Source organism: Bos javanicus, unplaced genomic scaffold, assembly GCF_032452875.1.
Source record: "Bos javanicus breed banteng unplaced genomic scaffold, ARS-OSU_banteng_1.0 tig00001600_1, whole genome shotgun sequence".
Taxonomy (NCBI): domain Eukaryota; kingdom Metazoa; phylum Chordata; class Mammalia; order Artiodactyla; family Bovidae; genus Bos; species Bos javanicus.
The window spans coordinates 829745-857148 of record NW_026893620.1 but is presented as its reverse complement, the minus strand read 5'-3'; the positions used below and the strand labels follow the sequence as shown (position 1 = coordinate 857148).

Here is a 27404-nt window from a genome sequence, read left to right as displayed (position 1 = left end):
GGAAGTATTTGGAGGATTCCATACTATTATGGCTGTGAAGTTGCTCCACTTTGTCAGTTAACATAAAAACTATGGGCATCAAGTTGAGAGCCTTAAGTGGGACTGGATTTCTGTAATTTCAGCCTCTGGGTGCTCATGACCACAGTTAACCAGGTTCTTCATGTTCAAGACCTGTAGGCTTCTCCAGATGCTGATTTATTTATTATTCAAGGATTTGGGATCAAGTTTAAATCTTCAAAGTCTCTAATCTTAGAGCAGTCAGCACACTGGTGCTTGTCTTCCTCCCCTTCCTCTATCTCTTAGCAGAATCTCATTCTTTCAGGAAAATAGAAGCCCAAATAAGTATTATACTGCAAAGATTATAGGCCTGCTTTGCCCAAAAGGCTTCAGGGCCATCAATTATTTACTCCTTCAGTGGTATATTCAGTTAAACTCTTTCCTATAGTTTGTTGTCAAAAGTAAAATTTATAATAGATTATTTATGGTGAACTTTGTTTCTGGTTTGTGATCACATAAAGAGAAAACCACATATAGTGATACTTTGGAAGCTGTGGTTCATAGAACCAGACTATCCAAGCTTCCAAATTCTGTGTCTGTCAATCAAGGAAATGAAACCGTCAGACATGTAATACATTTCCCTGGGGTTTAGCTGAGCATTGAAGGCAAATCGTGGTGCTTATGTGGGTTAAATATTTGGTACCTAATAGTTTTGCCTTACAAACTAAAGGCCATTAAGAATTAATGAGGAGCAATTCAGCCATTTTTAAACATAAGTAGACATTTAAAAACTATTAATGGACAGAGAGTTGGGATGTAGGTGGAGATGTTGGATGTCTTGGTTCTGCTGGAACAGAGCTTTGGAAGAGCTGTGCCAGCTACTTCTCTTGGCCTCAGGTTCTAACAGGTAAGAATCAGGGGCCTTTTCACTCATCAAGCATTTACTGATCATGTACTGGTTGTTAAGTTGTGGTCCCCAGCATTGAGACAAACAGTCCCTGTCTTTCTTCTTATTCTTTTTTCTTTTTTTGTAGTTTTCCAAGTTTATTTCAGTTTATAACATAAGGTATTTCAAATAAATCCTTAATTATGCTGCATGCAAAAAATGTGCCCCCAATTAAAGTCATCATGTGCAAAGATTATTGTGATGTGGCCCATTGTCAAATAAATCTTTAGAAAATTATTTTTCATCCCCAAAAGATAATATGTCTAAATGAGAGGGAGGAGATTCCATTATTAAATCTGGAAACAAGGAAGTAGTGATAGTGAAAGTTGGAATTCTTTCCAATTTGCTAGACTGGAAAGAATTTCCAAAAGACCATCTGAGAGCAAGTGATTGGGAAAAATCATGTAAGGTAATTTCCCAACACCTGACACCCACACAAGAGAGATGTTATTGTTAAGTACTGTGGTGTTAGACTGTTGGACCTCTTTCTTTTTTTGAAGTGTTTATTTTTAAATTTCATATATATATATGCATTGTTTACTTACAATGTTTCAGGTGCACAGCAAGGTGATTCAGTTATACATATTTATTATTTTTGATATTATTTTCCATTACAGGTTATTATAAGAAGTTAACTATAACTATATAGTTTATATATAGTTTACTATATATATATAGTTTATATATATAAATATATATATATAAACTATAAATATATATAGTTATATATATATATTTATATATATATAAACTATAAATATAAAATATAATATAATATAAATATAATATATATATAATATAATATAAATATAAAATATAATATAATAGAAATATAATATATAATATATAATATAAATATAATATATACAATATATAATATAATATATATAATATAATATAAATATAATAAAAATATAAAAATATTTATATATATATAAACTATAAATGTAATATATATATAAACTATAAATATATATATAGTTATATATATAGTTATATATATATATTTATATATATATAAACTATAAATATAAAATATAATATAATATAAATATAATATAAAATATATAAATATAATATAATATAAATATAATATAATATAAATATAATAAAATAGTAAAATATTTATATATATATAAACTATAAATATAAAATATAATATAAAATAATATAAATATATATAATAAAAACTATAAATACATATATAGTTATATATATATATAACTATAAATATATATATAGTTTACTGCTATACAGTAAACTTCTGTTACGTGTTGCTTATCTATTTTTAAAATTAGAAATGTAGCATTCTATTCATACTAAGTCAAATAAGTGGAATCAGAATGTCACAAATTTTTAGTTAGGAAAAAATTTGTAAGTTTTCTAAAATACATATATTATACATAAATATATATATATATATATATATATATATATATATATATATATATATTTATACACAAATTTTTCTACTATGCTTGATAAGGGGTTGAGAAAGAACATCAATAAAAAAAGATGGAGACTTTGGAAAACAAACAAATGAGATGGGAGTACTGAATATGAAATAGAAAGAATGAAACAAGTTAGGTAAAATTAAAAGATCACCATATAGTCCAGTTGTTTTTAAACATGGCTGCTTATTAGAAACATCTGGAGTTCTGGAGAAAAAAAGCAATACCTGGGTATTTATATTTTTCAAAAAATTCCAAGATAATTTGATATGCATCTAGATTTTAAAAAGTGATTACAGGTTTTTCTATTAAATAGCAGTTTTGATGATACAGATTTCTATTATTTTTCTGTTGACCAATCATGATACAGTGGTATTAAGTGAATAATGGTTACATAATCACAATAGTAAAAGATGTTTATCAAATAAATCAATAGTCAGACAAAAATAAAAGACAATTAAAATTGCAAGTCATAAAGGGAACATGATTAACTTAATAATATACAATAATCACATACAATTTGGGGGGATCAAGCAGAGTAACATGGTAAGTGGAAATGCATCCATGCAACATGTTCTCATCTGCTCAGCCAGTCTCTGTCTTTTTTGGTGCATTTAATCCATTTATATTTAATGTAGTTATCAATATATGTGATCCTATTACCATTTTCTTAATTGCTTTGGGTTTATTTTGTGTAGGTCTTTTCCTTCTCCAGAATTTCCTGGCTACAGAAGTTCCTTTAGCATTTATTGTGAAGCTGGTTTGATGGTGCTGAATTCTCTGAACTTTTGCTTGTCTGGATAGCTTTTGATTTTTACATCAAATCTTAAACAAGAGTCTTGCTGGGTGGAGTATTCTTGGTTTTAGTTTCTTCCCTTTCATCACTTTAAGTATATCATGCCATTCCCTTGTAGAGTTTCTATTGTAAAATCAGCTGATAGACTGATGGGAGTTCACTTCTATGTAATTTGTCATTTTTGCCTTATTGTTTTTAATATTTTATTTTTGTTTTTAAGTTTTGTCAGTTTGTTTACTCTGTGTCTCAGCGTGTTCCTCCTTAGGTTTATCCCACCTGGGACTCTGTGTGCTTCCCAGATTTGGTTGACTATTTAATTTTCTATGTTAGAGGAGTTTTCAGCTATTATCTCTTCGAATATGTTTTTCAGGTCCTTTCTCTCTTTTCCTTCTGGAATCCCTATAAGGTGAATTTTGGTGTGTTTAATGTTGTTCCAGACAACATTTAATGTTCTCTTAGGCTGTCTTCATTTCTTTTCATTCTTTTTTTTTATATTCTGTTCTGTGACAGTGATTTCCACCATTCTGTCCTCCATGTCAATTATATGTTCTTCTGCCTCAGTTATTCGGCTATTGATTCCTTCTAGTATAATATTCCTCTCTGCTTGTTTGTTCTTTAGTTCTTCTAGGTCTTTGGTAAACATTTCTTGCATCTTCTCAGTCTTTGCCTCCATTGTTTTCCTGAGTTCCTGAATCATCTTCAATATCATTATTCTGAATTCTTTTTCTGGAAGATTGCCTACCTCCACTTCATTTACTTGTTTTTATGGGGTTTTATCTTGTCCCTTCATCTGGGACATAACTTTTTACTTTTTCATCCTAATTGACTTTCTGTAATGTGGTTTTTGTTTTAGCCACTGTGGGACTGTGGTTCTTTTTGCTTTTTCTGTCTGCCCTCTGATGGATGAGGCTAAGAGGCTTATGTAAGCTTCTTGATGGGAGGGATTGGTGGTAGGAAAAACTGGGTCTTTCTGTGGTGTGCAGGGCCTTGCTCAGTAAAGTTTTAATCCAACTATCTGCTGATGGGTGGAGTTGTGTTCCCTCCCTGTTAGTTGTTTGATCTGAGGTGACCCAGTTCTTGGGTCTTTGGTAGGGTTAATGGCCACTTCCAAGAGGGCTTATGCCAAGGGAGACCTTCCCGGGCTGCTACTGCCAGTGTCCCTGTCCCTGTGGTGAGCCCCTGCTGACTCACGCCTCCTCAGGAAACCATCCAACAGTAGCAGGTAGTTTTGGTTCAGTCTCCTGTGGGGTCGCTGCTCCTTTCCCCTGGGTCTTGGTAACCACAGGGGTTAGCTTGTGTCCTCCAAGACTGGAGTCTCTGGTTCTCCTAGTCCTGTGGATATAATAAAGTCCTGCTGGTCTTCAAGGTCAGATTCCCTGGGAATTACCAGTCCCTTTGTTGGATTCCCAGGCTGGGAAACCTGATGTGGGGTTCAGAACCTTCACACAGTGGGAAAACTTCTTTGGTATTACCATTCTCCAATTTGTGGGTCACCCACCCAACTGGTATGGGATTTGATTTTATTGTGATTGTGCCCCTCCTTTTGTCTTGCTTATTCTTTGTCTTTGGATGTGGGGTATCTTTTTTTGGTGGGTTCCAGCATCCTCTTGTCAATGAGAGTTCAACAGCTAGTGGTAATTTTGGTGCTCTTGCAGGAGATGAGTGCACACCCTTCTACTCTGCCATCTTGACTGAAATTCTGTCAGTCCCTGTCTTTCAAGGCATTTACACATGTAAATAATTGCTGGTAGTGGATTGTTTGTTTAAATCAAATGGTGTCAATATTCTGTGATTCCATATAGAAAAGATACAGATTCACATTTTAATACAGCTGTCAATTGGAGATCTCAATTCATGTATACACACCACATACACACTGACAAGCATAGCCCTATGATGTAGATCTTTTTCATAGTTAGTTATGTAAAGGTTGCCCTTGGCTTCAGAAAATTTTACAAAAACTGTTCTCCTGGAACTTTAAGATGAATTGTTTTCAAAATGAAATCACATCAGTGGGAGTCAGAGGAATTTAGGAAATAAAGTAAGTGATTCTTTATTTAAGATCATCATCTCTAAATCTCTAAGCTTACAGCAAATTCATCCCAATTTCTAAAATGTTCTGACACATCAGGGACTGTCTAGGTGCTGGAGCTTATTTCTGAAAATGTGTTAGGGAAAGAAGAGGGAAGCCAGCACTTCTAATGTTGCTTTTTACAAATATCTACACACACTTCTCCTCAGGCTTTATAGAAGTGTGTTACAAATGCTTTGACAGTAGGTGAAATGTAAGCAATGATGTTTTCTCCATAAGTAATGAAATCAATTATGATCTGTTGAGTGTTCTTTTCATTCTTGGTAACCAGGATTAATCTGTTAGAAATTTCCCTCTTATTTAGGCAAAACTCTAGTATCTAGAATAAAGATGATAAGTACACTTTGAGTGGAAGTTTATTAAAATAATGTAGTTATGTGGAAAGCTATCATGAAATCAAGTTCTCTGTTCTGGAAATATTTTCCTTTCATTTTTTTTTTCATTTGCATTTTAATAGATTGTATCATATGGGGAACTAGTTCAACTTCTTGAACACCTGGAAAGTCTGTTTTAGACTTATTACATGTATAAGAATCATACTTGTAGTGTTTCTGAATCTTGCCAGTGTTAAAAAGTTGCATTTTTCAAAGAAATTACAAGCATTTAAACCATGTCTTTAACATTTTTGACATATATTTTCTTTATTTCAAAATTGCTACTTTGAGAAGTATAAAAATGACCAGAGGGGTCACAACTTTTGTAAGAGTATCTGCAAAACTGCCCATCTGATTTTAATGTTCCTGAAGCAGAACTAATTAAATAATAACCCAATTTCTTGCCCCTTGGAAAATGGTCTGGGAAATAGGGCATCGCCTGACAGCTTGGAGGGAATGCAGACTCTCTGGCTCCCCCAGCGCTCCTGAGTCAGAATCTGCATTTTACCAAGTTGACCCTCCTGCAGCTCCTGGTGGACTTTCCCAGGGGACGTGATGCTGCAGGTTGAGCACTTGGTAATTTATGTGGCATCATGACTTGGTTCTTTCACCTGCATGAGCCTGTTAAATCCTGAGATTTGCCCTCTAAAGCAGGCATTCCTAGAGGCTCAGAAAAGTTGTCACTGGGCCTGCAAAAGTGTCACTGAGAGACAGTTTCTGGAGTCTGTATTTCCTAAGCCTGAGACAGGAAAATTGAGACATAGGCTGTGATGGCCTGACGAAGGGTGAAATATTCCAGCAGCTCCAGCTCCTGGCATGGGCACACCCTGTGCAGCCAGGTGCCCTGTGGAGGACAGCAGAGCCACATTCAGACCACAGAAACTCAGCCTCAGTTGCTGCTCATTCACGGTCCAGCTGTGGCTTGCTGTGCAGGCCTTGGGAGGAAGTCATCTCTGACAGAGGTCAGGAAGAGCAGGTCAGGTTCCCATGTCTCACCTGCAGCCTGGCTTCCTGGAGTCTCAGTTATAAAAGAAATTCAGGGGTCTAGGTAACAGGAGTTGCTATACCAAAGTCGTGTGTGTCTGCACGCATGTGTGTAGCTTCAATTTCTTTAAATTTGATCATTAAAGGACTAGATATTCATTAGAAATTAATTCTAATCTTCCAGTCTTGCAGCCTTTAGGATATACTGTTTTTGTGGATTTTGAGAAGGGAAATAAAATCAATAATGATAAGTGATCTTTAGTCATTACATAATATTGCCATTTTCCTGCCTACGTCCCTCTGGTCTTCTTGGATGCTTAAGCATGAGTCTATGTTTGTCACATCTGGTACACCTGTGAAAATAATGACTTACAACCATGACAGACTCAACATGAAAAAACTGGAAATAGAACCGCCTTATGATCCAGCAATCCCACTGCTTGGCATACACACTGAGGAAACCAGAAGGGAAAGAGACACGTGTACCCCAATGTTCATCGCAGCACTGTTTATAATAGCCAGGACATGGAAGCAACCTAGATGTCCATCAGCAGATGAATGGATAAGAAAGCTGTGGTACATATACACAATGGAGTATTACTCAGCCATTAAAAAGAATACATTTGAATCAGTTCTAATGAGGTGGATGAAACTGGAGCCTATTATACAGAGTGAAGTAAGCCAGAAGGAAAAACATAAATACAGTATACTAACGCATATATATGGAATTTAGAAAGATGGTAATGATAACCCTGTATACGAGACAGCAAAAGAGACACTGATGTATGGAGCAGTCTTACGGACTCTGTGGGAGAGGGAGAGGGTGGGAAGATTTGGGAGAATGGCATTGAAACACGTGAAATGTCATGTATGAAACGAGATGCCAGTCCAGGTTCAGTGCACGATGCTGGATACTTGGGGCTGGTGCGCTGGGACAGCCCAGGGGGATGGTATGGGGAGGGGGAGGGAGGAGGGTTCAGGATGGGGAGCACGTGTATACCTGAAATTTTTTTAATTTTAAAAAGAAAAAAAAAAAAAAAGAAAAGAAATAGGGGATGCAAGACGGAGCAGTGACAAAAAAAAAAAAAAAACATGAAGACGACAGGAATCTACAATTTCCTGAAATGTGAGTTGTTGTGAACCATTTTGTGGGAAAAAAAATTACAGAGAGATTATAATAATGTTAATTTTAAAAGTATCACATCAAAATTAATTTTGATAACTAAAGCAAAATTAGTATAATGATTGGGATTAATTGAAGTATTTTGCAAGTGTTTATTTACTGACTTAGCACTTGAAATGAGCTTTAGATAGGATGGATCTAATAATAGAGAACATTCTCAAATCCACGAAGTCTTCTTAATGCTGCCACAAGACTTTCCACCATTCTTTTTAAAATCAGAGCTCAATTTCACACCCCACCCACTGCCATTTTGTGTAATTTTGTTTCTCTTTAGATATCACCCTATTTTCTTTCTTTACCATTGACATCTGCTTATTTTATATGAATCTATATAGTTTAAAAATATTGTTTTGGTTTTTTCATGAATTATTTCTCTTAAAGGGCTTATCTGGGGAAGTAATTTCTTGTGTCCTGTTCTTGCAGGAAGAATTTTGAATCGTTTCTCTAAAGACATTGGCCATATGGATGACTTGCTGCCCCTGACATTTCTTGATTTCATCCAGGTAACATAACAGTCCTGTTAGAGTTCTCACAGGAAGAGTGCAGAGTCTGCTTCTTTCTTTCTTTTTTTATTAGTTATTTTTAAATTATTTTTAAAATGTATTTATTTTAATTGGAGGCTAAATATTTTACAATATTATATTGGTTATGCCATACATCAACATGAATCCGCCATGGGTGTACACGTGTTCCCAATCCTGAAACCCCCTCCCACCTCCCTCCCAATACCATCCTTCTGGGTCATCCCAGTGCATCAGCCCCAAGCATCCTGTATCCTGCATCGAACCTGGACTGGTGATTCGTTTCTTATATGATATTATACATGTTTCAATGCCATTCTCCCAAATCATCCCACCCACACCCTCTCCCACAGAGTCCAAAAGACTGTTCTATACATCTGTGTCTCTTTTGCTGTCTTGCATACAGGGTTATCGTTACCATCTTTCTAAATTTCATATATATGCATTAGTATACTGTATTGGTGTTTTTCTTTCTGGCTTACTTTACTCTGTATAATAGGCTCCAGTTTCATCCACCTCATTAGAACTGATTCAAATGTATTCTTTTTAATGGCTGAGTAATACTCCATTGTGTATATGTACTACAGCTTTCTTATCCATTCATCTGCTGATGGACATCTAAGTTGCTTCCATGTCCTGGCTATTATAAACAGTGCTGTGATGAACATTGGGGTACATGTGTCTCTTTAATTTTTGGTTTACTCAGTGTGTATGCCCAGCAGTGGGATTGCTGGATCATAAGGCAGTTCTATTTCCAGTTTTTTAAGGAATCTCCACACTGTTCTCCATAGTGGCTGTACTAGTTTGCATTCCCACCAACAGTGTAAGAGGGTTCCCTTTTCTCCACACCCTCTCCAGCATTTATTATTTGTAGACTTTTGGATCACAGCCATTCTGACTGGCGTGAAATGGTACCTCATAGTGGTTTTGATTTGCATTTCTCTGATAATGAGTGATGTTGAGCATCTTTTCATGTGTTTGTTAGCCATCTGTATGCTTTCTTTGGAGAAATGTCTATTTAGTTCTTTGGCCCATTTTTTGATTGGGTTATTTATTTATTTATTTATTTTTTGGAATTGAGCTGTAGGAGTTGCTTTTATATTTTTGAGATTAGTTCTTTGTCAGTTACTTCATTTGCTATTATTTTCTCCTATTCTGAAGGCTGTCTTTTCACCTTGCTGATTGTTTTGTTGTGCAGAAGCTTTTAAGTTTAATTAGGTCCCATTTGTTTATTTTTGCTTTTATTTCCAATATTCTGGGATGTGGGTCATAAAGGATCCTGCTGTGATGTATGTCAAAGAGTGTTTTGCCTATGTTCTCCTCTAAGAGTTGTATAGTTTCTGGTCTTAAGTTTAGATCTTTAATCCATTTTGAGTTTATTTTTGTGTGTGGTGTTAGAAAGTGTTCTAGTTTCATTCTTTTACAAGTGGTTGACCAGTTTTCCCAGCACCAGTTGTTAAAGAGATTGTCTTTTCTCCATTGTATATCCTTGCCTCCTTTGTCAAAGATAAGGTGTCCATAGGTGCGTGGGTTTATCTCTGGGCTTTCTATTTTGTTCCATTGATCTGTATTTCTGTCTTTGTGCCAGTACTATACTGTCTTGATGACTGTGGCTTTGTAGTAGAGCCTGGTCAGGCAGGTTGATTCCTCCAGTTCTATTCTTCTTTCTCAAGATTGCTTTAGCTATTCGAGATTTTTTGTATTTCCATACAAATTGTGAAATTATTTGTTCTTAAGGCCTTTTCATATGGGCTGATGGTGATCCTTTCAGAGTGGCAATGTGTCCTGTTATCTTAAATGAAATGTTATGTTTGTAAGAGAAAGATGTGGCAGTGATTGGGAGGCTGAGTTAGCATGAGTAATACCTGGCACAGGAGTGTCTCATCTACACAGTCATGTCAAGGTTTGCCCAAAGCAGCAACATTTTGGGTAAGTGATTCTCCCTCTGCCTTCCAGGTGTCTGGCGTGGATTCCCTTTACTGTGAGCACATTTCATGATATAGAAATAATCATGATATAGAAATAATCTCTTACAGAAAGATAGCCTGCTGCTAAGTTGCTTCAGTCATGCCCGACTCTGTGCGACCCCATAGACGGCAGCCCACCAGGCTCCCCCGTCCCTGGGATTCTCCAGGCAAGAACACTGGGGTGGGTTGCCATTTCCTTTTCCAACGCATGAAAGTGAAAAGTGAAAGTGAAGTCGGTCAGTGCTGTCTGACTCTTAGTGATCTCATGGACTGCAGCCCAAGAGGCTCCTCCATCCGTGGGATTTTCCAGGCAAGAGTACTGGAGTGGGGTGCCATTGCCTTCTCTGGAAAGATAACCTAGAGGAACTAAATTATATGTTATATAACCACAGAAAAGAGAACGTGTTAGTTGCTCAGTCGTGTTTGATTCTTTGCGACCCCATGAACTGGAGCCCACCAGGGTCCACTGTCCATGGAATTCTCCAGATAAGAAGACTAGAGAGGGTTCAGTTCAGTTCAGTCACTCAGTTGCAGCACGCCAGACTTCCCTGTGGATCACCACTCCTGGAGCTTGCTTAAACTCATGTCCATTGAATTGGTGATGCCATCCAACCACGTCATCCTCTGTCAACCCCTTCTCCTCCTGCCTTCAGTCTTTCCTAGCATCAGGGTCTTTTCCTTTGAGTCAGTTCACCGTTACTGAAAGTATTCAAGCAAAGATTAGACGGTTGCTTGTCATCTAAAAAGCTATAGACCAGATTTAGGTTACAAAACGATAACTGGAGAAGCTTATAAAGATGTTGTGCAACACCTCTTTACTTGCTTTTCATATTTAGGTCTGCCAAAAGTTTTGAATTTGAAGCTGCGGAGAAATTGTTTACTAACTTTAAATGATTTCCAAAAATTATTAGGGGACATTAATTGGATATGCCCACATTTAAAACTGACTACTACAGATTTAAAGCCTTTGTTTGATTGCTTAAAAAGCGATCCTAATTCCAGTTCTAAAAAAAGGTTGACTAATGAGACAGAGTCGGCTCTTGTTAAAGTAGATGAGACTAAATGATCAGTTAATTAAGATTAATATTACCAAAAGATTAGATTAAATTATTCTTGCCACAAAACATACACCTACAGGGTGCTTGTGACAAAAAGGCCCATTAGTTCCATCTACCAGTGACCCCCCCCAAAAAAATAATTTTATTTTATCCCAGCTTGGTGACACAATTAATTATAAAAGGAAGAAAAAAAAGTATAAAACTTTTTTTTTTAAAGTAACAAATATAATAATTCCATTCAATAAAGATCAACTACAAGTCTTTTACAAAATAGTGATGATTGACAAGTTGCCCTGATAGATTTCAGGGGTCAAATTTTGTTTCATTTGGGCAACCTCAAGCCCCCACAGTAGTTAAAAGTTCAAATATGTTAGATTGACAGTTTGAAGATACCTGTAAAACTTTCTAACTCTATGTAGCTCCTACGCTCCCCTTTACCCTATGGGGGAGGGACGTGCTGCCTCAAATAGGAGATAATCAGAAAAGGGTTTTCTCCATTTCTTAGTTATCAACAGGCGGTACAATTAACAATACTTTATATATTGTAATAAATACATAATATAAATATATTTGCCTAATTACAGTTTACCTAATTAGATATGGGTATAAATAAAATAAAAGTATACCTAATTCTATTTATAGATCTATACTTAATTAATTTATATATAAATTAATATGTATACTATATATACATATTATATATATACTGTATAATTAAATATGTATTACAGTAATATAATGTGTGTGTGGCTGATATTAATTGGTATGGATTGATGTGCTGTGATGATATATGTTCTATATACTAATTATATTATATATGTGTGACGTATATTATTACAGTACACTGGTTTGTGTTGGTTGGTATTAGCTGTGTATGTGTTGTATTGCTGTAATATATATTAATTAATATATTAATTATAAGGATTAATTCAAGTATATTGATTTATTATATTATATGTCAATAAGTTTATACTTGTTGCCATATATAAATACATATTTAAATACATTTTACATTTAGGTATATCTGTATACCAAAATGAGATAAAGAGGTTATACATTTATTATTTAAATTTATACAGAGACCTAAACTAAACATTAGACCTAAATTAAATATCCCTAAATTTATGTTGTTAAAATGTAAATTTAAAAAATTTAAAAAATTAAATTGACAACTGCTTGACAATTCCTTTGCCATAAAACCCCCATAGGTGTAACTGAGGTAGCCAGACAAAAAATTGGTTTTATGGCAAAATGGCCCCCTAAAATGGGTCCATCTCCCCGCCCAAGCTAAAAAGGTAGTAGCTTCTTATCCAGGATTGATAGCTACATTGATATTAAAAGAAAAAAAGTGGAACATTAAATTGTTCGGTAAAGAGCCAACAGAAATTGTGATTCCATATAATAAAAAAACAACTTGATGCTCTTCTAATGTTTGATAAAAATTGACAAATTGCTATAAAAAACTATTTTGGTAAAATGTTTACATCATTTACCCTCCAATGTTTTGTTAAATTTTATATCTAGACACCCAGTTATTTTCCCTGTTAAATACAAACAGTTCCCTATTCCAGATGCCAAAAATTTTGTATAAAATTTCAAATAAAACATTAACACGGACATCCCTTATTATCCCCAGGGACAAGCTATAGTAGATAGAACACACTAAACATTAAAAATACAAATTCAAAAATTAAAGGAAGGGGAATTTAAGTATAGTTCCCCCCATCAGGTCTTACAACATGCTCTCTTTGTAATAAACAACCTAAATGCTGATTCATCTGGAACAACAAGATACAAAGCTGTTGGTGAAATGAAAAGACCTCCTCTCCAGACAATGAAAGGGTCCTGACCCATTATTAACCAGCGGTAGAAGATGTGCTTATATTTTCCCACAGGACACAGATTCACCAATTTAGATTCCAGACAGGCCAGGTCCGCGGCTCGTGCACTCACTCGCCCCGCCCCCCAGCCAGCTCTCGCCTCCGCGCCGCCAGCCTTGCCCTGCACCCTCCTCGCTGCACCCTGCGACCTAGAACAAAAAAGTTTGTAGGGCGAGTGAGGGCCAGAGAGGAAAGCGCAGACCTGCTGGTGAAAAGAAAATGCCCCGAGTCCAAGCAACAGCAGCTAGCCCAAGTCTGTGAGCCCGGCCCCTCTGCCCGCCAAGGGCACCGCAGCCCACAGCCTGCCACTAGAGTTCTGCTTCCTGTTGCTGGGGACACTGCTCCCCTGGGCTGACGCCTGCAGCTGCTCCCTGGTGCACCCGCAACAGGCGTTTTACAATGCAGACATAGTGATCAGGGCTAAACCAGTCAGTAAAAAAGAGGTGGACCTAATATAGTAACTTGTGAACAATATATGCTTTCATCTTGTTTAAACTCTCAATGTAATGTTTGCTCCTTTGTGGTGTTACAACGCCCACCCTATCTTATATGATAGCTATGGTCTTACTGTGTTACAACAACTACAAGATTTAATGTGATCATGATGGTTTGTGGGCTTATTTATTTTATAAATATCAGCTTTAATAACAGCAATTACTTCTGTTACTGTGACAACAATATCATTGGCTCAACAGGTACATACTGCCCAATATGTTGATGCCATGTCTAAAAATGTTTCTCTAACTCTAACAACACAAAAAGCTATAGATAAAAAGTTGGAAATAAGGGTAGATGCCTTAAAACAGACAATTATACATATTGGGACTGAGTTACAGGCTTTAAACGTAAAAATGGCTTTGACAAGCCATGCTGATTACAGGTGGATATGCGTGACATCTTTAAAAGTAAACGAGACAGATTATAAATTAAAAAAAAGATTAAAAATCATGTCTCAGGTGTTTGGAACAGTTCTGATATTGGCCTGGACTTAGAAAAACTTCATAATCAAATACAGACCTTGAAACACTCTCGACTGGATTTTACCACCGCTAGAACAATTAATGACTTTTTTCACACCTTCTCTAACTTTATTTCTGAAAAAAAAAATCCTGTCTAATATCCTTAGTTATGCTGCTGTTGGTGCTCTAATCCTACTTCTCATAATCATTCTTCCTTATATTGTCAAGATTCTTTGGCAGAACATTCAAAATCTCACGACTGAGCTGCATCTGGCTGTTTTAAGGAATAAAAAAGGGGGAGATGCTGGGAGCCGGCATGAGGACCTCCGCCCATGGCAAAGGTCATGAGGAAGGAGGCTTGACATATGCAAAGGCGGGATCGAGCCTCAGGAGTCCCCCTGGAAATTCTCGAGCATCTACCCCCAAAACCAGAGTCTGCCTACTTTACTACTTTGTGCTCTCACCTACACCTCTGACTTTATGGGGGGCTGTCCCCCACCACCTCTTTTGGAGAAGGAGTTAACTTAGAGCTCCAGTTAATAATTCCTGGGCGTGATAGGAGTGTTTCAACCTACAAACTCCTCTGAAGGTTCTCTAGCTTGCCTGAAAGGCTTGTCTGGCCACATGTGATTGCTCACAGCCTCCCAACTGTGAGAGGCACGAGATGCTTTAAACTTTCTGAAAACAGGTTCTTTAGAGAAGTTAGAAAACTATTAGTATAAGTATAGTGGGCTAATTAGAAATCATATTGGTGAAGGGTTTTTCATTTTTTGAGCCAATGTTTACTGCTAAGTCTCCACATCCCCTGCCCTTATACACATTAATGAATATATAGAAGAAATAAGTATTAACCTTTGATATTAATCATGTTAGACCTTAGGCTAAGCAAATTCTTTCCTTAATTAAAACCCACTACACGCTCACCCTATAGGAATGTAACTTTATCTGGTACCTTGGGAAGGTGGCGTCTATTTCAAAAATAATCACCCCTGGAGAAATAAGTGTTCTGGTTGACTGACTGCTGTCACAAGGAGAGGGTCATAAATTGTCAGCAGGCCCCCCCTGGCCATAAGATGATGAAACACCCCTAAGACCTCTGTATACATTTGTTTGAAGCCCCTGACTTTAATAAAAGTCAGGACTGCTGTCCCCACGTGACTTTTGTATAACATCTCAGTGTATAAAAATAGACCCTGGAAAATAAAGAATGGGATCAGTTCCTCGAAAGACTGGTCTCCCCATGTCGTTCCTTCTCTCACCTTCTGGCTGAACCCCCATCTGGAACGTGGAGGCTCGTCAAGCCTACTAATTATGCCTGGGCTTCTAAGATCTGACCGGGGAGGCTTTAGTGTCTCCTCTCCTTCGGAAGAATGGGAGGATGCCTGTGGCCTACGTAGGTGACATAAATTCCTTGCCTTGGAATTATTAGCTTTCCACATAAACCAAGCTATTCAGCCTCTTTTCTCCACTGAATTTTCCTACTGAGCTATCCTCATTCTATTACTCTTTATATCTCTAAGTAACATTTAATTAAAGCTATCGTATCCTGATAACCAAAGCCGTCTATCCTTCAAATTTCCCTAGATCCACTGGGGCTGGACCCTGGCAGTGGCCAAAGCATTGGAGCTTCAACTTTAACATCAGACTTTCCAATGAGTATTCAGGACTGATTTCCTTTAGGATGGACTGGTTTGATCTCCTTGCAGTCCAAGGGACTCTCAAGAGTCTTCTCCAACACCACAGTTCAAAAGCATCAATTCTTTGGCACTCAGCTTTCTTTTACCCATTCCTTTCTCCAGGGGATCTTCTTGTGAGCCACCAGGGAAGCCCATTACCACAGAAGACAAGTATTTGTTGCATTTTTTTTTTTTTTTAATAAGGCCAGGTGTGGTTGCTTACAAAGAAAATATTAATAAATAACAAGGTGAAAAGTAATAGTTGAACAAGGACAATAAAGAGCAGTTACTGAGGATACAAAGCCTTTAAGCCAGTAATTTGAGTAAGGTATCAAAGTTATCTCAGAAAATGTCTTTTTTGTTTTTGTAAGCAATATTTCTTTTCAAGTGGTAATTGCTCTGTTTCAAGGTGTTTTTAAAACAAAATATAGAAATAACACAGACATACCTTCTATCCAGCCTTTGTTTTGTCTGTGAACTTGAGATTCTAAAGAATGGTGTTGGATCCTCTCAGCTCTCATCTCCTCATTTAGAATGCTTATTTGGAATGCTTTTTTGTCGTGGTTTAGTTCTGTCTGCTTTTTAGTGATTCAAGCTGTGGCAACTTTCCACGTGCTCATTTTGGAAATGAAATGCATTTATCAAAAGCTACACACAGAAATGCAGCAATGAATTTCTGTGCAGTGCAATCTACGGGCAAAGGCTTCCACTGTTACCAGTGAGAAGTAAGCTGAGTCTCAGAGGCAGAGTACTTTTACTGCAAAGATATATCTTTTTATTTTTTCTTTTCTGCAAACTTATTTTATAAAGGTGTCCTGTTGGGTTCAGCTATGTTACTTATCCCCAGAAGCAGTCTTTCAGTAAAGCAGTGTCACATCTTGACAGTGATTGCTAATTACTTTGAAAAGATTTTGTGAAAGTTCTGTTCCATAGCTACAACAAGCTAGGCCAAGGTTGGTTTTCCAAAGTTGGCTGGCCCACTGTGTGCTTAGCACATGGCTAATTAGCCCTTATAATCAGAATTAATTTTATATTTTTTATTTATTTTTTTTAAATTGCATATTTCTGCATGACTTATAGAGGGATAGGGATAGATGCTGTCTGAATTCAGGATAAAACATTCTCAGTAATGAGGAGAGAAAACTTTGGTTTCATTGATTTCGAATCCCAGCTCCTTTGTACTTCCATTGATATCAATATACCAGTTCATGGTGCATGAAATAGAAAAGGTCAAATTGATCTTATCTTTGGAATATATTATTGAATAATCTTGTTTGGTTTAGTTAATTCAAAGGTCCACCACTTTTTTCGTTAGTCTCCCATAAATGCTCAAGAGTGTCATAACAGTAAGTCTTTACCAAGAAGAAGCAGAGCTTGAAACAGAGAATATGGAATAAGAAAATAAACATCTCAAAAAATGTTGACTTGCTGTCATATTCCTAAGGTGATCAATCTTTGGAAGGCCTAGAGCTGAGAAGAAAATACAGAGAGGACAAAAACTGTAGTAGGCATGAGGTTTATGGGTCATAGTATTTTTGAAAGTACATCTTCAAACAAAATAGACCTCAGATTCAATTCTCTTTGTGGCCAGAGAAAAGCAACAGTCACTTTAGTACATGTGACATCATCACCACATCTAGAAAAAAATAACACCACTCTGATACATCCTTGGATATACTAGGCTGTTCCAGTGGTGAGCATGAATGGCCTCTAAGGGTCCAAATTCATGGGATTCTTAAGCCTTTTGGGCCTTAAATCTATTAATACATCACCTTTCTTCTCCTGGTAATAATGAACTTAGAGTTTGTATTCTGTTTGTCATGCATAGACTGGTAAGCCCTTTATATACATGATCTCATTTAATTCTCACCACCGTCCTTTTAAAGTGTTGATATATCCCAGATTTTCCTAAAATTAAGAGTGGGTGTTTGGTCTTACCATCCCTGTCAATTTTTGAGAGAATGAGCCCTAATCCCTGTCTCAGACACCTCAATATTTGGCTAATGGGGATTTCTGCTCTAGGTGTAGGTTGTCGTTCTCTGCAAACTAAAGAATTATTCTGACTGATGAAAATCACCATGTACTCTCAGTGACTTTATCTTAGAATTTTTGCACTTATTCATATGGAATCATAGGCTTTGGCTAGAATTCTCAAATGGTGTGCTCCAAATAGGTTATAAACATATTAAATAATGATTCCCCTTATTTCTTGGGGCATCAGGACTAGGGTCACTTGCTTCTGGGTCAACATGTTTCTTGTGTACACATCATTGTCTCTGTGCCATAGTGAGACAGAGGTGCAGAAGCACTGGCCATGGTGAGGTGGGCCGTCAGATGGGGCTGGAATCCAATCAGATGGGGAGAATTGTGTGTGTAGCTTGGATTAGGCTCCTTGGAATTCCTAGGAATGTGGAAGGAAGAAATAAAATGGGCTTCAAGGAAGGGATGTTTATTGCACCCAAGAAATCTTCTGTTTCCTTCTTCAAGAGTGTTGACATTTTGCTTAGATACTATTGTTGCCTTCTACCAACTTCTGTAAAGGCTTTGAGAGAGCTGGCAATAATTAAAAGATTCACAAATGTGTCTGTGTGTTGTATATTATATACATATAGATGTAAACCTATACATTTTATACATATGTTTACATAATATAATATTTAATCCTCTATGAGACTGGCTATAGTATGACCTATGTAGAAAGAAAACTCTTAGACAAAGTCTATTTGAATTGCTTTAGAATTTAGGGGCATGAAATCTGAAGGACTTAACCTAAGCCAGGGAGCTTTTGAGAACAAGTTACCACTCTATAATTGGTATTCAAGGAAAGAGCATTGGCACAGTTCCCTTCATTTTGATCTTACTTCTGTTTCTCAGGTTATCTGCCAGGCTGGGTTAGTTTTTAACTGTATAGAAACAAATTATTGAAACTGGTGAATATTGTCCAATCAAATAATGTGAATCTGCTAAAAAACTGTAATTGGGTTTTTTTCCTAATTGAAATTTCAGCAGATTTTTTTTCCCTGACAACCACTGATAACACCCCCAGTGACTTTACTTAAGACCAGATGTGGAAGGAGCTGGAAGGACCCTTCCCCATGAATATGAAGGTTGTAGAAGGGTGGGATGCACAGTTAAACCAGTGGTTGTAAGAAATTGTTCATCTATAGGTCTAATAGGAGAGAGATAAGACAGCCCTATTTTTCCCCATTTATGATTATAATTTATTCTTTCAGAATTCCATCTTCTTCATTCTGAGTTTTATATTGATACCATGGCACAGATGAGAGAAATAGGAAAAGCACATGGGTCTCCCTCCAGATAATACAACTTGGTTCACCAGGGCTCCTGGCCACAGAGTCACAGTCCTGGAAGTTTCCTCCTCCTTCCAGGCTCCTCTTCCTGCAGCTATGGTTCTGGAATTCCAAGAGTACAAACCATCCCTGGCTTTCTCCATGACATACAATACCTTCTTGGGAAAACTTAGGACACCACTTGCTCTCCCAGCCTCATGCCTTAACTGAAAATAGAAATGATAGCTCTTACTTTTCTCATTCACAAGGTGGTTGTGAGGATTCTCTGAGAAAGGTTTCCACAGGTATCCTCACCTGTGATATCTGCTCACTCACCACCTGATCTGGAAGAGCTGTGAAATGATAACCTGAGTCTCTGTGATATAGGCACTACCCTCCTAACCCATCTCTTGGAGATGTGCCTGGGCCAGCTGCCCTGTGTGATAAGGTGGGGAGGCCCTGGGCTGGCGAGCATGGGATACAGGTGCTGGTGCTGAGAGGCCACAGGAAAACCAGTGTTAACTCAGACAGGCATCTCAACACTTTCATCCCAGTTCCCTTTGGGTCATAATTTCTATCAACGTGCTTACTGCCTGCAAATTATTCATGCCACTCTGTTAAACTAGCCTATGAAATTCAGTTATCAGTCTCTTCTTGGAATTCTCAAAAAAGTGTTCATATATTCTTCCCTGTGTCTCCCCAGGACTCTGTGCCTTGTGCAGATCTCTATGGATGTGTATCCAACTGAGATTTTAAACTTTGGAGGCCTTTGCCCAGACTGTATGGATCTGCACGTCCCTCCTATTTGACTCCTTTTCATAGCAGGCTAACACTAAGTGTTGATTGCATTCCTATTGCCTGAAGCTGTACATCATGATATCATAATTTTCCTAATAAATATGTATACTTAAGTCAGCATCATCTAATGTTCAGTTTCTATTCTTTCAGCTATCATTTTCAACCAAAGTCATTTCCCAAGTTAAAATTACATTATGGGGTAAGATGATGATTAAATGAATTGTTCATGGAATTCTTAGCACTGTTCCTTGCATATAGAGTAAACATCTGGTAAATGGTATCTGCTGTTATAATGATTAATCTTTGAAATGGACATTTTACATACTTAGCATAATGGTGGAAAGTTGTTTGTGTGTTGTGGTTGTATTTTTTGTGACATATAAAATGTCATAATGGCTCATGACATGGGCTCTCCAGGTTTGCACTTATGCCTTGCAGTCTCAATCAAGTTGCTTTTCCTCTCCCTGTGTCTCAGTATTTGCATCTGTAAAATGAGATAATAATATTACTTAATAGGGTTATTGTGAGGAATAATAAATTAATACCTAAGAAATATTGAATGTGTGACTCTATACACAGCACTCAGTAAATGTTAACTATGGATAGAAAACTAAGAAAGAGGAATTCCTACATCCAAAGGTCAACATTTGAATTTTTTCCCTACTTTTCTGGACACTGAATGTGTTATTAACCATTTCTTTATCCCTACATGTATAGCTGAGGCTTCTGGAATCTTCACCTGTGATACCTGCTCGCTCATCTCTAGTAACTCTGTCTTCTGGAATTTCTCACTAAGTTAATCTTAGGTGACTGAATATTATGGCCCCTGTGAGTCACTGTGGCCCTTTAAGGTGGCAGGTTAGCTGCTGCTTTGCATTTTAACACAAGGAGCACAATGTGAGCACCATGAGGACAGGGACTGTTTCTATCTTACTCAGATGTTATCTCCTGATAGTTTGAGATTAAAATCCCTTTCTGAGTCTCAATATTCTCATTTGTTAAAAGTAGTAATGCCTGCCTCATAGGGCTACTGAGTGTATCACACGAGCTGATACCTACAAAGTTCTTATAGTGTTTGACACACACAATAAATACCACGTGGACTACCAATTATTTTATTTCTTTGGATAGGAAAACATTCCCTACCATTCCTACATGTCTTTCGAGGAAGGAGTTTAAACCTAAAAAAACCAAAATGGTAGTTTTTCTTTGAAAAATCTCCTTGAAAAAGTGGCCTCTTATTTATTTTCACTATTTCAGACAGTTCTACTTGTGGTTGGTGTGGTGGGTGTGATGGTGGCTGTGATTCCTTGGATTGCTATACCTGTGATTCCCCTTGGCATCATTGTCTTTGCTCTCCGGCGATATTTCTTAGAGACGTCACGAAATGTGAAACGCCTGGAATGCACAAGTGAGTACCGGGGCTCTCAGGTTTGGGAGGGTAATGCAGACTGACTTCCAGTTATGTCACAATTAACGAGACCCCTGAAATTCTGAAGACTCTGTCTTCTGGAATTTCTCACTAAGTTAATCTTAGGTGACTGAATATTATGGCCCCTGTGAGTCACTGTGGCCCTTTAAGGTGGCAGGTTAGCTGCTGCTTTGCACTTTAACACAAGGAGCACAATGTGAGCACCATGAGGACAGGGACTGTTTCTATCTTACTCATGACATACTTCCTAACAGAGCAGCCACTCAATAAATGTTTTTCTAAAAAATGAAATGTTTCATCTTGTTGGAACTAATTTAGAAGAAAAATAGAGGGTTTTTCTTACCCGGAATTTACCGGAAATTACAAGGAAGAAAAATATTAGGAAAAGGAAAGGAAGCCTCAGGAAATAAACTCATATGTCAGAAGTGATACATTTGAAAAATACATTCTTTCACATATCTAAAAGTTGGCAATTAAGTTGCAGTTGTTCAGTTCAGTTACTCAGTTGTGTCCCACTCTTTGCAACCCCATGGCCTGCAGCACGCCAGGCCTCCCTGTCCATCACCAACTCCCAGAGTCTGCTCAAACTCATGTCCATTGAGTCGGTGATGCCGTCCAACCATCTCATTCTCTGTCATCCCCTTCTCCTCCCGCCTTTCCTAGCATCAGGATCTTTTCAAATGAGTCAGTTCTTTGCAACAGGTGGCCAAAATATTGGAGTATCAACTTTAAAATCAGTCCTTCCAATGAATATTCAGGACTGATTTCCCTTAGGATGGAGTGGTTGGATTGTTTAGAAAAGATAAGTCCTGTAATTTTCAGGTTTGCGTTTTATCATCACCCAGTATTTGAGTTGGTACCACACTGTTTAAAGTATATTCTTCCCAAGGCTGTTCATATAAGTGATGCTGAAAATAATCCCCTTTGAAGGACACAGATGGGGGTTCCATTCAGTAAGCATGTAGTCTATTATTCCATCCAAATTTCTAGCTTTAGAATGATGGGGAATACATTTTATGATTAATAATTCTCTTTTACAGGTAATCATAGAGGATAAAATAATTCAGAGCTTATTTCATTAATGCACAAACATATTGCATCAATATTAAATCAAACAAACAAACAAAAAACAGGGTTTCTGGTCAGATTTCCCAGGTGGAAAGAGCCCCAGGGCCCAGTGGATGGTTAGCTGGCCTTTAGCTGAGGCTGTCCTCCCACTGCCCAGAACTCACCCTCTCTGAGCCCCAGTGTCTCACAGGAGGAAGCCTGCTTCTTCCTGCCTTATGGAACCAGGGACACACGCAGAAGAGGAAGTCCTATGTCTTTGCTCATTTGTACACCAACCCTGCCCACCATCCACACCTGTAGCACCCAGTACACCTCAGTATTGACTGAACTGTTACCCAGGCAGGTATTTGAATGCTGGACTATGGAAATATTCTGAAAATACTTTGGAGTTTACCGCCCTTGATTTTTTTCCCCATCATCTTTTAAAGTCTCTATAGCCTCCAACAAGATAAGTGACCTTACCTTCCCTTTAACCTCTAAGTTTTATTAACAGGTCTTGTCTAGGATATGCACAGGTAACAAAGTGATGTCAGTATTTCCTGCTGATATAGCACAAGTTATTACTCATCCCAAACAGAGGTCACAGACTCACTATATGCCCCTGACAACAGCAAGTTACAGCCTTGTTCATGGTGGGGAATGAGAACCTAAAGGGGTCCTCCCTGCCCTGTTCCTCCCAGCCTGAAGCCCACCTGTTCCCTGATGGGTAGGAGCCTGACCCTGGTGCTCATGGTCAGTGTGCTCTTAGAGAAGATGGCAGGAAGTGAATGACCAGTGATGTGACACCAGACCCCTAACCCACATGAAATCATTCAAAAGAGAATGGGCACTAAGGCCACTGTCAGATTCTAAAAGGGTGATGTGAGTGTCACATGCCACAGTGATCTCCAAATACCTCAAGTTTCTAGCAGGGAAGTTATAAAAGCATCAATCAGGTTCTCTGGAGTGGAAGTCAAGACCATTCAAAGACTCCTCATCTGCTGGGTCCTGTGGGCACAAGGGTGGTGCAGTACCAGGTTCTCCATGACCCGCACAGAGGCTCCTGGCACAGGTGCAGGGAGAGGCCCTGTGAGATGACAGACTGTCTGCTCACATTATTCATCTAGCCCCTGTCCTATGTCTGCCTCTGGTCCAGTGTGGGGGATGTATTGACTCTATCCCAGCCCTTAGGGTACTCATCTAACACACAGGCAGTTCATCAAAATTCAGTGTTGCCGGGGACCAGCCCCGGCTGATCCAGGGTATTCGAAGGAGAGACGGCGTAGGCGAAGATCAGGAAACAATTGCTTAATTAAACGTTAATTAAGGATATAAAGAGTAATAGAATGAGGATAGCTCAGTAAAATTCAGTGAAGAAAAGAGGCTGAAATAAGGATAGCTCAGTGAGGAAATTCAGTGGAGAAAAGAGGCTGAATAATTCAGCCAGAAGGTGAAAGAAAGAACGACATGGTGAGACCAAGTTTCGGTGAACAAGGCCCGCACTTTATTTTTCAAAGTAGTTTTTATACCTTAAGTTATGCATAGAGGATAATGGGGGAAGGGGTAGAGTCTTGCAGCAAGCCAGGCTTTCTTCCTGCAAACTTATCATATGCAAAAGCTTAGGTGATTTGCATCATCTTCTGGCCCGGAGGCCTGTTAACATTTTAAGACCTTCTCTTCAGAAAACTTATTTTTCTCTAAAGGTGATTGGTCAGGAGCCACCCTCCAAAAGCATTAGATAAAGTTGCATTCCTACAGAGCAAAGGTGTGGTGGGCTATAACAAGAAAAAGAATTAACTCAAGGGTCCCAGGTTACAAACATTAAAGCTACTACTTACACCAATTATATTAATCAATACACTGCCAGGGACACAGCAGGTAAGGGATATGGAGACTTAGCAGCAAACATTGGCCCAACAAGTGAAAATCCCTTCACCAATACAATTTCTAATCAATCTTTTAACTACTCAAAAGAATCTGTGTTTAGACAGTTTAGAACATCTCCTGCCTCTCACAGTTGGGAGGCTCTGAACAATCACATGTGGCCGGAAAAACCTATTCAGGCAGGCTAGAGGATTTCCAAAGGAGTTTGTAGGTTAAACACTGTCACACCCAGGAATTATTAACTGGAGCTGTAAGCTAACTCTTTTTCAGAGAGGTAGTGGGGGACAGCCCCCCGTAAAGTCAGAGGTGTAGGTGAAAGCACAAAGCAGAAAGTAGGCAGACTCTGGTTTTGGGGGTATATGCTCGAGAATTTCCAGGGGGACTCCTGAAGCTCGATCCCGCCTTTGCGTATGCCGAGCCTCCTTCCTCATGACCTTTGTCATGGGCGGAGTTCCTCACGCTGGCTACCGGCAGTGATAGAATTCCAGTTGAGCTATTCCAGATCCTGAAAAGTGCTGCACTCAATATGCAATATGCACTCAATATGCAGTATGCCGGCTCCCGGCACAGTGTAGTAAGGACTTTCACAGAGAATTAAAATTTGGAATGCTACTGACTCAAAAATTAGTGAGTAATAATTAGCCATAAAAAGAATGAAATGTTGGCAATTTTCAGCAATATGGATGGACCTAGAGAGCAACATTGTAAGTGAAATCAGACAGAGAAAGACAAATATGATATCACTTATATGTAGAATCTTAAAAAAATAATACAAATTAATCTATATATAAGGCAGAAACAGACTAAGAGATAGAAAACAAACTTACAGTTACCATAAGGGAAAGAAAGGCAAGGAAAGGCAACTGAGGAATATGGGATTAACAAATATACACTACTATAGATCAGACTGGTAAGAAACAAGGATATACTGTAAAACATAGGGAATTTTATTCAATATCTTGTAATAATCTATAATGGAATATAATCAATAAAATAACTGAATCACTATGCTGTGTATCTGAAACACATTATCATAAATCAATCATATTTTAATACATTAAGAAAAAAGTAGTGAACGATTTCCAGCTGGAGAGATGCCAGGGACGAATTTGGAGGGAGGCATATTTGAGAAGGACCTTGATAAATGAGCTAATAAAGAATTTCTTTATCTAAATCTAGCTGTAATTTGAATTTGGTAAAAATGGGTTCAAGAGAATCTTTAATTTCCAGGTTGTTAAAGTGAAGCTTGGTATTATCAGGAGTTTGAAGGTCACATGGAGGATCCTCTCCTAAAGGGGTGTTGTCCCTCCTCTTCTAGGCAGCCTGCCAGGAAGCCCTAAGTATACCATTTAGCCTGACCAGTGACCACAGAGCACAGGAGACCATTGGCTTCCTTGCATTCAACCTCCCTGACTTTCTCTGTGGTGTGTCTGTCTCTGCTTCCCCAGCACGGAGCCCAGTGTTTTCCCACTTAACATCTTCTCTCCGGGGACTCTGGACCATCCGGGCATACAAAGCTGAACAGAAGTTTCAGGAGCTGTTTGATGCATACCAGGATTTGCACTCAGGTCTGTAAGTTTCTGGAGATGATTTCTAAGGATGGGATGTGCTGCCTTCTGAGGCCTGACCTCCCTCTCGGGTGGCCTGGCTGGCCAGCACCTCTCTCTGTGCCACCCCTCATCCCCCTCTGCACACCTGCCTCCCCGACCCCTCCTCTCAACATCCCTTCTGTATTCCTCTCTTCTCCTGTCACACCTCTGCTTTTTCACCTTCATTGACTTGCATTGTGCTTCCATCACTGTGCCCTTTGGTCTTCTGTTCCTTTAGAGTAAAAGTCAACAAACTTTTTTTTTTTTGCAAGGATCCAGACAGAAAATATTGTAGGCTTTGTGTGCTATACTGTCTCTATTGTAATTTTTCAACTTTCCTGTTGTAGAGCAAAGACAGGCAGCAAATGTGGCTGTGTTCCAATAAAACTTTATTCACAAAACCAGGTGGTGGCCATTCTTGGCCCCCAGACTGTAGTGGCTGACTCTCTTTGTAGAGCATGGGCATGTAAAGTGGTAGACCTGACTGCGAAAAATAATTTCCTGATTATCAGATTTGCTTTCTGCTTGATGTATATTATTCTTTCTATCAGTGAAGTTTTTTCTAGGTAGAAATTTCAGAATTTACTCTAAGTCTATAAAATCCTGGCCCATATCTTCAATTTATACTGTATTTTGAAGATAAAATGGCATTTTGAAAGCCACATGCAGATCCTGTTAGCTGATGGTCATTTAGACATTGGCTCCGAAGAATAAACACGTGCCGGGCCCTGTAGTGAGAGCAGAAGGTGCTGGAATCGGAGTGTGAGCTGTGCTGTCTGCTGTCAGAGAGCTGGGAACAGTTGACCCTTTGAGAGGATGATCTTCAGGTTGAGGCCCAGCTCTGCAGGAATAGTGGATGGCATCACCAACTCAATGGACATGAGTTTGGGTAAACTCCAGGAGCTGGTGATGGATAGGGAAGCCTGGCATACTGCAATCCATGAGGTCGCAAAGAGTCGGACACAACTGAGCAACTGAACTGAACTTAACTGCAGAAAATGCACCAATGAGGCCATTTTCCCTCTTCTTTCTTAGAACTATCTTTCTGTTGACAACCTGTGGATTTAAGTTTTCAGTGTATGCTTTCCACAGAGCCCTTGGATTGATTCCTATGTGTATCACACATTGTCTTGTGATTTCTTTAGGTTACTTGGATATGTAACTTTGCTGTCCTACCTTGTGTAAAATCTTCTATAGCTCAGCTGAGCAAAATGCTCTTCCTCATTAGAATCAGTTAACATGATTTTTCTACGATTTTATTGTATGTATTATGGTTCAAAAATCCAGAGACCTTGTTCCTGCTTTTGACGACGTCCCGATGGCTCGCTGTGTATCTGGATGTCATCTGTGCCATCTTTGTCACTGTTGTTGCCTTTGTGTCCCTGGTTCTGGCAGAAAGTAAGTATAAATGTAATTATGTGTCATATCATTATAATTTATAGTTTTACTTACATGTATTAAACTCTTCCCATCTTGTCTA

General features: G+C 38.3%; 1 protein-coding gene across 1 annotated transcript in view; it reads left to right on the top strand.

Annotated features, from left to right (window-relative positions):
- Positions 1-27404, top strand: part of LOC133243938 (ATP-binding cassette sub-family C member 4-like) — a 230057-nt gene that overhangs the window by 110231 nt on the left and 92422 nt on the right. The window contains 4 exon segments of the mRNA XM_061410646.1: positions 8247-8326; positions 21233-21383; positions 25784-25903; positions 27212-27322. Coding sequence (XP_061266630.1) covers positions 8247-8326; positions 21233-21383; positions 25784-25903; positions 27212-27322 — 462 coding nt within the window.